Source organism: Symphalangus syndactylus, chromosome 3 (assembly GCF_028878055.3).
Source record: "Symphalangus syndactylus isolate Jambi chromosome 3, NHGRI_mSymSyn1-v2.1_pri, whole genome shotgun sequence".
In the NCBI taxonomy this organism is placed as follows: domain Eukaryota; kingdom Metazoa; phylum Chordata; class Mammalia; order Primates; family Hylobatidae; genus Symphalangus; species Symphalangus syndactylus.
Genome location: NC_072425.2, coordinates 149,978,875 through 149,990,361, shown reverse-complemented (window position 1 = coordinate 149,990,361; position 11,487 = coordinate 149,978,875). Strand labels below are relative to the sequence as shown.

The window sequence follows — 11,487 nt, the reverse complement described above, 5'->3', positions numbered from 1 at the left end:
TGTGTGTGATCTAATAAAACATTTCCTCCTCTCCTTGAAGCCGCAGCTTTTTATGACAGCTCCTGTATGTCAGAGACACTTGCCTTCTTCTTTGGGTTATAAACTTTTGATGCCAGAGCTCTGCAGAACGTGCCCAACTGCATCTTAAAGTAGCGTCTCGAAGAGAGAGGCAGAGAAAGCGCAATCTGTGACCTTCATCCCCGCACCTTGCTTCTTCCTCTCCCCTCCTGGCTGCCTCCCTCCTCTCCAGGGGAGCGTCAAGAAAGCTCTTTTTGGATGCAGGAGGGGGCATCTGGTTCTGCTAGGCTGGAAAGCTGAGGCAGGATCTGAGGAAGAATCCTTAGACTCCGGAGAGCCTGGACTCCTCTCTTCTCCTTCCCCCTGCTCCTGGCGAGCTCTGCCCCTTCCCTCCTCCCCGCACCGCTTCCCGAGCCGGCTGGTGCGCGGGGCGGGGGACCAGGACCGTGCGGCTGCCGGAGTTCTGGGAAGTTGTGGCTGTCGAGGATGGGGGTCTGTGGGTACCTGTTCCTGCCCTGGAAGTGCCTCGTGGTCGTGTCTCTCAGGCTGCTGTTCCTTGTACCCACAGGAGTGCCCGTGCGCAGCGGAGATGCCACCTTCCCCAAAGCTATGGACAACGTGACGGTCCGGCAGGGGGAGAGCGCCACCCTCAGGTAGGGAGCTGTCCTTCCGCGGGGGCCGAGCCCCTGGGCTGTGGTCGCTGGGGAGAGGTGGGAAGAGGGGGCAGAAGGCTCCATGGGGGACCGGAGCGCGAGAGGGCCTGGTGCAGGCCCGAGGGGCGCCCGCTTGCGTGCTGCCGTGCCGACTGCCGTGCCCCTGGACAGGTTCGTCCTGTGCTCCGGCTATGCTGGTCCAGGATCTTATGCGCGAACCTTGAAGTCCATGTGTGGGACTCCATGGTTCTTTGAAGCCATGACAGGCTAGATTCTCTCCTACGTGGGCACCAAGATGAGAACATGAGGGCATGGGTTTGAAATACTGGGTGGCTAGCCCGAGCCCCTTGGATGGCTGTCACAGGCCAGAAGGTACGTGATGAGGCAGGATCGTCCTCAGGACCACCAGGCTAGCCCTTATCAGAGATGCACCTCAAATGTAAGGTCGTGGAATTACCAGTGCCAGGCCACGGCCTGTTATGAGTCTCCTCAAGACCCAGCACTCGTGGCAAACCTGGTGTAGTGCTCCTAGGGTCCCTACTGTAAATTATGAGAGCAGTTTTATTTTTGCAGACTGGGTCCAAGGAAAGGAAACATGTAGCTTTTATGCAGCAACATCACTCCTGTGTGAAAAGCACAATAGGAGAGCTTTTTGTTTTACCTTAATGAGTTACAGACAATCACTTGCATGCTCCAGGCAGAGAGGTGGAGAATCTTGGAATATGAACCTTTGGGGACTGGGCTTGCTGCAGCAGATACTTTAATAAAAATGCAGCCACCACTTTCCACTAGCTCAGCAGATATCATCTTTTATCCCTTTAATGAGGCAGTTCTGGTCCTAGGAGACAGATTCAGGGACGTCCCAGCTTAACTATGTCTCACAGTGTACACAGGGCGAATGCATTTGCCCTGCCTATGACTTTCATGGTTATGGTGAAAATAAAACATCCTGACCCAGATTCTGCAGCCAAAATGCCTGGCTTCCCCTAGGAGAGTGTGAGGATGAGGGTTCTTCCTGTTCCTCCCTGGCTTTCCTGGTGGAACCTTTCCTGCATCTAGACAAGCCTCTCCCTGGAGGAGGAAAGACCCGTCTCTGGGACACTGGAATTCTTTTCCTGAGCCCAAGGGTGAAAGTTGGATTCTGCCACTTCGGGTGATACTTAGCTGGATCTTCTTTTTAGTTAGAGAATAGGTCTGAGAACGCTGTGTGCTGTTTCTCAGAAGCCCAAAGCAAATGGAGAAAAAAGGAGAATAGGGAGGCCCTTCCTGGCAGATGTGAAGGAAAAGTCCTCCTGGCCTTGTGGGTACCACTCAGCCTGCCCCAGACTAGAATGTAATATCCTTACTTCATTGCTTCAAAGAAGGTTCCATGAGGAATCAGGGAACATTTCCCAGTACGCGTTTGCAGTGGACTAGTTGGCTTAAAGATATAAGTAGCACACGGGTTATAATACCTGTTAACCAAGGAAATGTCAGTAAATATTACTAGTGTTCAGGGATGTTGATGCAGCCACACACCTCTTTACCATCTAATGTGCCACTGGGGGCAAAGAGGTCTAGCATTGAATAGGATCTCCGTCCTGAATTTTCCAAAATCCTCTATCCTCTTCCTGTCCCCCCAAATTAAACCAGAAACTTGAAAACTTGAGCTTTCTGCTTTCTGAGATGCAGTAAGACTATCCCACCAGCAGAGGGCCAGCTTCCATCTACCAATTTTTTATTAGCTGTTGGCCTGTTTTCATGATCTTCAATTCTAATGTTGAGCAGCTGGGCTTGGGAATGGGAATGAGAATAAAAAAAGAAAAGCTGAATAGTTGCTTTTTGTTCTTTGCAGAAAAAAAAAAGAACAACTTACACGTTCTAGCATAACTGTTATCTGTTACCTGATTGCATGGCGTAATTTTTTTTTTTAAGTAAGCACGTCTCATGTTGATTTTGCATCTCTTCTATACATTTGCCCCAGAATAGAGAAATTCAGCACATTATCTACATTTTAATCTCTTTAAATCCTCATTCTCTTAGCTCGTGTCATCTTCTCTTTTATTATTTTCTTCCTTCATTTTTATCAGATGCTCCCATAATGTATACTTTCGTCTATTACTCATTATTTTCTTTCTTTTTTGTCTTTATCACTTAAGTCTTCTTATTCCTTGATTTTTTAAGGTTTGGATTTCACTGCTACCATGGTGTTTCTTAAAAGAACATAAACGTCTTCTGCAAATTTCTGTATGTCCCCATCTCTCTCCTTTTGTTTTCACTCTTTTGCTCTATTGGTGAAGAGTTCTGTTCCCATCTTAACTAACAGCTGATTTGTCAGTACTCCGAGGGAGAGTCCATGTTTTCAGTTTCTAGAAGCCATGGCTTCAACCCTAGATAAATATACCATGTTTTATTTGGTGGTGCTTTTTGCTGTATAAGTTGTAATTCTTAAGAGTGGTTTCTTACTCTTTTGTCTCCTTAAAGACATTCATTAGGGATTCATTACTTGGGAACTGAGTGTTCCAAGTGCATCACATGTTTAGATTGCACCAAAAAACACTGAATGATACCCATGCCCATCACACGAAAGCTCTTTTAATGTGGTTGTCCTGGGTCAAACTATCTCGAATCTGTTTCTAAATCTTGAATGAAGTCCCATAAGGAGGCCAGAGACCTACTAGGAAAAGCAAAGGAGTCAAGAAACCTGGGTCTGCCTTTAAATTTCCCAGTGAAAAATTGCACAGCTTAGAGAAGAACGATTTTCCTCCTTTGGGATATCAGTTTTGTTGTGACAGGTCTTTGATTGCTCTGAGGGACATTAGGAAGTGCTGTGCCAAAGATGACACTGAAGTTTTGAATGTGGATGAAACTCATTTTCTATAAGTGAGGCAATATTATCTTCCTCATAACTACTTCATAGGGCTACTTGAAAAGTAAAAATAATCATTTGAATATTGAGTTATTTTGCCCTCTTGGAAGAGAGATGATATGGAAAATGAAGGTGCTATTCACTATGGTTGAATTATAGCTTCCATGAATCTGATTTGAATTCATTATTACAAATGGGCCCTCTTGGCCAGAATCACTTCATTACAATTATCTGCTGTTGGGTTGAAAATGTTCTGTGGCTCTCCATTAGATTAGATATGACAGGAATCTAGAAGTCTTGTGCCTGAATCAATGCCCACATCAGGAAAGGAGCCCAGGATGCTCAGTGTGGTCAGCTGGTGTCTATTAAGCCATCTCAGCAGAATGGATGATGGCCAGTTGTACTTTCTTCACAAGCCTCAATCTCCTCTAAGTTTGCTTGAGTTCCTCTGTGGGTCCACATCATCTGTGTACATGAACATTTTGAGGGGCTGCGGTGAGATGGAGGCAAGGTGGTTGTTGTAACTGTTCCACGCGATGGGAAAAGTTCCCACCAACATACTGGGTTTTCTTTCTGGTTTGCTTTTGTTTTGGTGTTTTGTGTTTTTTATTTCAACAGCAGGATAATCAGTTTTGTTGATCCAGGCTTGCTGATCTGGGATTATGCTTAATGGCTCTTTTCTAAAATGTCCCTGCATTTTCATTTGGAGTTCTGAGCTAATCCATTCAAAACCAAGTCTTTGAGGTTTAACTACTGCCAAGGAATAATCTGAGCAGTGGGATTTCGCCAAAGCAACCTGGGCAGTAGAGTTTCCAAAGCTAAAGTTCTGTTTTTGCCTGGGTGTGTTTCTGTACTTTGCACCTACCTTCGGCTCCTTCTTATGTAAATTAAAAGATTTTGAGTAGCCATTAGACTATTCAAAACAAATGCATTATTTTTCCATTTCAGTGTTTCAGTTGTCTAAGCTGAATAAGGACTGAGTAAATGCAAAGCCTTATACTCTTAGTCTGGGAAGACAAAGACATTAAAAGACACTCAAGCAGGGACAGGTCCATAAAGGACCTTGCCAGTGGTGGCACTAACTTGGCTGGGGTTGTCTGGGATGCTTTTTAGAAATTCCATTGCCAGTCTCCCAGATTGACGATGCCAAAATTCCTGGCTTTGGGGATGGACGTGGCCATTGAAAACATCTTTTCCAGTATTTCTTTTTTTTTTTTTTTTTTTTTTTTGAGACGGAGTCTCGCTCTGTCGCCCAGGCTGGAGTGCAGTGGCGCGATCTCGGCTCACTGCAAGCTCCGCCTCCCGGGTTCACGCCATTCTCCCGCCTCAGCCTCCGGAGTAGCTGGGACTACAGGCGCCCGCCACCACGCCCGGCTAATTTTTTGTATTTTTAGTAGAGACGGGGTTTCACCGTGGTCTCAATCTCCTGACCTCGTGATCCGCCTGCCTCAGCCTCCCAAAGTGCTGGGATTACAGGCGTGAGCCACCGCGCCCGGCCTTTTCCAGTATTTCTAATGTGGAGCCAGAATTGAGAACACTGCTCTAAAGCCCTTACTGGCCCTAGAACCTCTGAGCAAGGCCTATCCAGTGTCCCCGCTTTCCAAGGAAGCATCTTCCCCATGTGTGCCTGCACCTCATGGGCAATGTTAATGCCCTAGAAAGCTCTGTGTCTGGGGGCCTAGGCACTGGGGTTGATTCTTACTCTACCTCTCACTAACTCCATGGCCTTGAACACTTCAGTTGAATCGTGTACATACAGGAACAATATCTATTATACCTGGTCTGCATTATCAGAGGAAAGGAAGTATGTGGGTTGTTCTGTGAGCCATAAAGCAACATATGTGTGCAAGTTATTACTGGTACTAAGTTGAACTCCTCAATAACAACTGACAATACTCTCAAATTTTTTTCAGTTTTGTCTGCTCCATCCTGTTCTTCCTTTATCCCCATACTTATACACAGCTTTAAAGTGTATTAGTCTTTTCACAGTTCCACCCAGAATTCTTTCTGCTTGTGGTCAAGAATTTCCCTCATCAGAGTTCCAGTAACTCTCGCTGCATAACACTGTTCTCACAGACACACACTAGGAGGACCTGTTATTTGTTCATGTGTGGTTATGGTTAGTCTGGGGGTCCTGGAGCTTAGGAGCTGTGCTTTATGTATTGACTGTAGATACTGTGGTGAATACTAAAGATTAAAACAAATAAGTATTGGTTTAATGCTTTAATCCATCTTAATGGGAAACAGCCACTTCTAGTGTATTATTGCCTCTACAACAATGAAACCCTTATATCTAAACAACTTTATTATCTTCAAAATATGATCCTGGGATATTCAGGCACAGCAGTTGGTTAGAGGTCTTGGAGGCCTGAGGGACTTTTGGATTCCACTCAAATCACTTGCCAGAGGGGACAGTTGAATCCACCAGTGATGGCAGTCTGATCCAAACTATGTGAAGTCTTCACTATCCCTGAGGTCAAGACAACAAGCAGAGTGGCAGAGTGAAGAGCTTCAGTACTACTGCTTTTTAGCAGCAGTAGAGGAGCACACTTGGAAAGCGTACCTGTCTCTGCAGAGATTTGCCTTGTGGGCCCAAAGAGATACACAATGCAGGGAGGCAGCAAGAATGTTGGCATGTCCTGGGTTGGGTCATGGCTGCCGGATCTGGCAGGCCTGGGAGAGCAAGGCTGGCTTGACTCCATGACACTCTCTGACATCCCTGATTGGTGGGAATGTGTCTGCCTCCCCAGCACACACACACACACACACACACACACACACACACACTCCACACACACACCACACACACACGACACACACACACTCCACACACACACCACACACACGACACACACACACTCCACACACACACACACCACACACCACACACCACACAGACACACATACACACACTCTCTCTCTCTCTCTCTCTCTGTCCCTCTCTTTGAAGCAGGCCATGGGAGAAGATGCTTTAAAGCATTAGAAATGTATGTTCCATGGCTTTCTGAACCATTCTGGAAAACTTAGCAGCTCTTATCTAAGCCCTTTGGGTAATTGTTTAACCTTTTTAAGTAAATTTGGCCCTTGGGCTTGGTTTAGCTCTGTCTTTCTCATTTCCTTTCCTTCTGAGTTCTAAAAAAGGACTCTGCCCTTGGCCCACTCACTGTGCTCACTAGGTGGCTGGCTCTGAGGGAGCTGGGGAGCTGATCTGGCAGGCAGTTTCTATGGACCTGATGGGATCCGGCAGCAAGATGCAGTGGAGGGGAAGAGTCAAGCAGGTCTCATTTGACCTTCCCAGGGGAGGTCTTTTAAAATTACTTATTATTAACGGGAAGCTGTCTTCAGTCATGAGATGAGAAGAGGGAATTACAGTCCAAGACATTTTTAGGGCTGACAGAAATTTGCATTGCCTAATAAGTTAGAAACCAAGTGCTAACTTTTCTTCATTTTCTTTCTTTCTTTCTTTAAACATATATAAGACAGCACCAAATTATTTCAGGTTTGTTTGTTTATTGTTTACCCTGAGTGAAGCCGCTCTTGCTTCTGTTAGGTGTAATTGGAGCTCAAGTTTGCATGAAATGGGTTTGGGGGAGGGGTGCACTCTTTTCATCTTGGTCCATTCTCAGGCCCCTGTTGTCTCCCAATAAATGACACTGCCTACTTGATGCTTTTTTATACCCTGGTGTATTTTCTTTTAAGAAGTGAACATTGAAGCTGTGATATCTAGGCTGCTCAGCACTGCCTAGCCTAGATCTGTGTATGGCTTTCCTGGTAGAGAAGTTTAGAGAAAGGAACTGTCTGTACCTTGCGCCACTACAGGATAATACCGCAGAGCCTTTAACAAAACTGCAAGAGCCCAGGGGTGAGGGAAGGTTGTGGGGCGGGGACATGCTGATGCTATTGAAACAAACAAAAGCTCCTATTGTACATGGTTTACTATGTGTCAGATGCCACTTTAATTACATAACACTTCATGTAATTTTCAGACCATTACAATCCCTATTAACAGCCTAGGGGTCCAGGTTTAGAAAAGTTAAACCACTTACCTTTGGTCACATGGTTATCATGTGTCAGAGTCTGCATTTGCTCCTAGAAGACCTTTATGCTTCTTTTCAGTTTCATAGTATGTCCCCCTCCCCAGATATAGAGGACAGAGAAAACTTCCAAGTGCCACAAGCAGAAATAAACCAAATACATCCTTTGTGTTCCCGAAGGTCAGGAAATCTGCATTTCAGGTGAGGCTGCAGCTGTCTGCTGTCCCAGCTTTAGAGTCTCCTTGCTTCGTGGGGCTTCCCTCCCCTCACCCGTACTCAAGTGCAGCCCATCTATTACTACCTTCTGAGGCTGGAAGTGGTGCATGCTGCAAACACTGAGCAACATGACACCCACCAGGGTCCAACACACTGTCCAGGGGATCACTGATGCTCATGGCTTTGAACCTGCCGTAAATGTTGTGCTATCCCGTTACTTGACCTCCCATAGCACATATGGAACCTCAAAGGGCCTGTAAACTAAGACAACGTGAGCCGGTCACTTCTTGGTAAGAACCCAGCAAAGTATAGAAGGAGGAGAAGTAATTTTGTTTAAACCCTAAAATACGTCACTCCATTATCCTCCCTCCCATCCATGTATTCACATTTTAATTTAAGACTGTGAACACAGAGAGCATAGGCCTTGCCATGGATTCGTACCCCAGAGAAAACTATGTGACTCGCTTTGACTTGCTGGTCCCTGGAGATACATAATACTTAAATCAAAGATATGCTGAAGGTCTTGACCTGGCTTCCCATGAAAGTGCTGATCAATAAAATTTTTAGAAATTGGTTTTGAATATTAAACATTTTCAGTGGATCTGAAGATTTATGGCATCTCAATCAAGTTTCCACTGTATAATCAGAATAAAGAATGTTATCAGTGGTTGTTAAGTTTTCTGGCTAGTCCACAGAAGACAATTCAACTCACAATTACCCAAAATGCTATATACTAGCAATGAAGAATAACAGAAAACAACGTTGTTGTAGAAGTAATTACGCAAAAGAGAGAAAAATGAATACGATAATTTTCTATTTATTGTGAATGCCAATGCTGAAGAAAAGTAGGCATAATTAGAAGATAATATGGAAACATTTTCTCAAAGCTATTTCTAAATGCTCTCTGAAGTTTTGGAGTTTGTTGTATTGTTTCTATTGAGCCAAATTTAATTTTAAAATATGTAGCTTTTTTTTTTTTCTGAGATGGAATTTTGTTCTTGTTGCCCAGGCTGGAGTGCAATGGTGCGATCTTGGCTCACTACAACCTCCATCTCCTGGGTTCAAGCGATTCTCCTGCCTCAGCCTCCTGAGTAGCTGGGATTATAGGCATGCACCACCATGCCCGGGTAATTTTGTATTTTTAGTACAGAAGGGGTTTCTCTATCTTGGTCCGGCTGGTCTTGAACTCCCTACCTCAGGTGTTCCCCCCATCTCGGCCTCCCAAAGTGCTAGGATTACAGGCATGAGCCTCTGCACCCAGCCACTTTTGTTTTATGTGATTCCCGTATGCATTTGTCACTACCCTGATGGTTGAGGAAATTTTCATAAACATTAACAAAGGAAGGAAGATAGATAAAGGACAGAAAAGACAATAATGGAATTACACATGAAAGGAGAGAGTAGCAGAGAGATGTTCCAGAAGTAGAAGTTGAAAGAAAGGAAAGAAAGGAGCTAAAGAAGGGGGACAGTGTGTACCTGTGAGAAAAACAACAACAACAACAACAACAACAACCTAAAGTGGGATTACTGAATAGTCAGAGGTAGAGAAAAGAAAGAAAGTGGTCAGATAAGAATGCCTGGGCCCTACTTTTGAGTTTCTGGGATATGAGAGCCTCTTCTCTGCCTGTCCAGGCCACAGGACCACACATACCTGATGTCCAGCACCCATTCTAAGTCAAGGCGAGAACAGTCAAAGGGTCAGTTCTCACTTGCTGCTAGGTTCCAGCGTGTTCTGAACCTCGGTTCCTACCTGCCTTACAGCTGTAAATCTCCCTCTTGTCAATGGGTCTTAGTCCCTCTATTGCTAATCCATGCTGGACCTACCCCAGGTCCTGGGTGACTGGGTACCCTGCCTTGTCCTGCCAGGATCTCTTCTCTGAGGGTCGAGGCCTGCCTGCCTTTAACCCGACTCTGACTGGCCTAGTGGTTCCAGGACTTTCCAATGCTTACCATCTGCCTACTTACCCAAAGGGTTTTTTGGAGACCACTTCACATCCAGGCAGCAGAGGAGGTCTACGCCAAGTGACGCTTGCTCCTGTCTACCCTGCTCATGTGCAATTAAACCATTTATTTTCAGACATATGGCCTGTGTCTCAGTTATCGGTCCACCTTGACTATCCACTGATGCCTCCTGGTCAATGTTTGGAACCTCCTGTGATGGAGAAAAAAAGGAGTCACCATCTGTACACCCAGGGAATTTAATAAGTCAGGGGTTTATGAGAGAGGCTGGGCTCACACTGAGATATTGTCTGTAAGGCACCCTGTGTAAGAGGGAGGAATTACAGAACTCAAATCTGTACCACCCTGCTTTTGTATGCCATCTCTAAAGATATTCCTCTTCCAATTGTCATTTTTACTGCTTCTCCCAAGCCCTTTGTTCAATGCATTAAAATCTTCTATCTTGTGTTTTTAGCGTCCAACAGAATACCTAATGCTTAGTGGGTGCTCTAAGTTTTCTGAAAAGATGAATGCTTCTCCTTTATCTCTATCTCTCTGTCTCTCTCTCTCTCTCTGTTTCTTCTCTCTCTCTCTCTGTCTCACACACACACACACACACACACACACACACACATCTCCCTTTTCTAATGGAGATATTCCTACCCATGTTGCTACCCATGTTGGATAATTCAAATTACAACCATAGGGCCTGGCATTTGAACCCTAGTTGAGATACTAATATCTCCCTACATAGCTGCCGTTTCACCTGTCCTTTCTCTGCCTGCTTGTTATAATTGGAGGATTTGACAATTGCACAATATCACTGAAGCCACAGGCAGGAGATTCTGAACCATTTGCAAGGAAGGAATATCTGCTTTCTCCCCTTCATCAAGGTCACATAATAGAGGCTGGCACATTCTGGAAGAATACCTGCAAATTTCAGGGGTTGCAAAAGCCAGTGTGAGTCATCTCTAAACGTTCCGTCTCAGGATGAAGCGATTCATGGACCCATCTCCTTGGGCCCTAAAATGCAGCTGCTTCTGTCACAAGCTCTCACTATGAGGTCCCTGAATACGTATCAGCAACATGCCTCCCGCTGTACCTGTGCTGTGGAAACAGTTCATAGAATGTTCTTGATTATATGCTCTGCTTTATGATGGGTGAGTCAATGGGTGCTTAGTGAAATGTAAGATAAAGTATAACCTCTATCAAAAGGTTAAGAGCACTGACTTTACAGTCAAAAGGCTCATTTCAAATCCCAACTTTGGTACTTAATGGCTGTATGTGGTTGGACAAGTGACTCAATTTTTCTAAGCCTCAATTTCCTGATTAAAAAAAAATAAGGACCAGATATCCACTTCACTGGGCTGATGGGAGGCAGTAAATGCTATCAAGTTTGTAAAGATTTCAGATTAAAGTTTTACATTGTGCAAGAGCACAATGAACAGTTGCTATTAAGTTAAATATATATATTTATCCATGCAGCATTTATATATATAATATATATAACTGAATTCACAATTATCCATGCAGCATTTGTATATATATATATATATATATATATATATATATATATGTATTTTATATATATAAAACTGAATTCACAATTTATCCATGCAGCATTTATTGAGTACCCACCAGCACTATTCTAGGCAGTGTGGGAATTACAAAGTTAAATTAATTCTAGACTCTCCTCATAGTGCTCATACATGAGCATTCATGTATGTTGAATATGTGAATATGCTGGCCGAACATAGAGCCCACAAAATGGGAAAGGGGG

The 11,487-nt window shown here is 44.5% G+C and overlaps 1 protein-coding gene across 9 annotated transcripts in view; it reads left to right on the top strand.

The window, feature by feature from the left end:
• OPCML (opioid binding protein/cell adhesion molecule like) overlaps positions 1–11,487 on the top strand; it is a 1,146,349-nt gene that overhangs the window by 613,462 nt on the left and 521,400 nt on the right. For 5 of the 9 annotated variants that reach the window (XM_055273810.2, XM_055273809.2, XM_055273806.2 and 2 more), the window contains exon 1: positions 489–671. In XM_055273810.2, the coding sequence (XP_055129785.1) occupies positions 505–671 (167 nt within the window). In that variant the 5' untranslated portion in view covers positions 489–504. Of the gene's footprint in view, positions 1–488; positions 672–11,487 lie in introns of those variants that run through there. The other 4 variants (XM_063635683.1, XM_063635682.1, XM_055273812.2 and 1 more) reach the window with 1 other exon arrangement.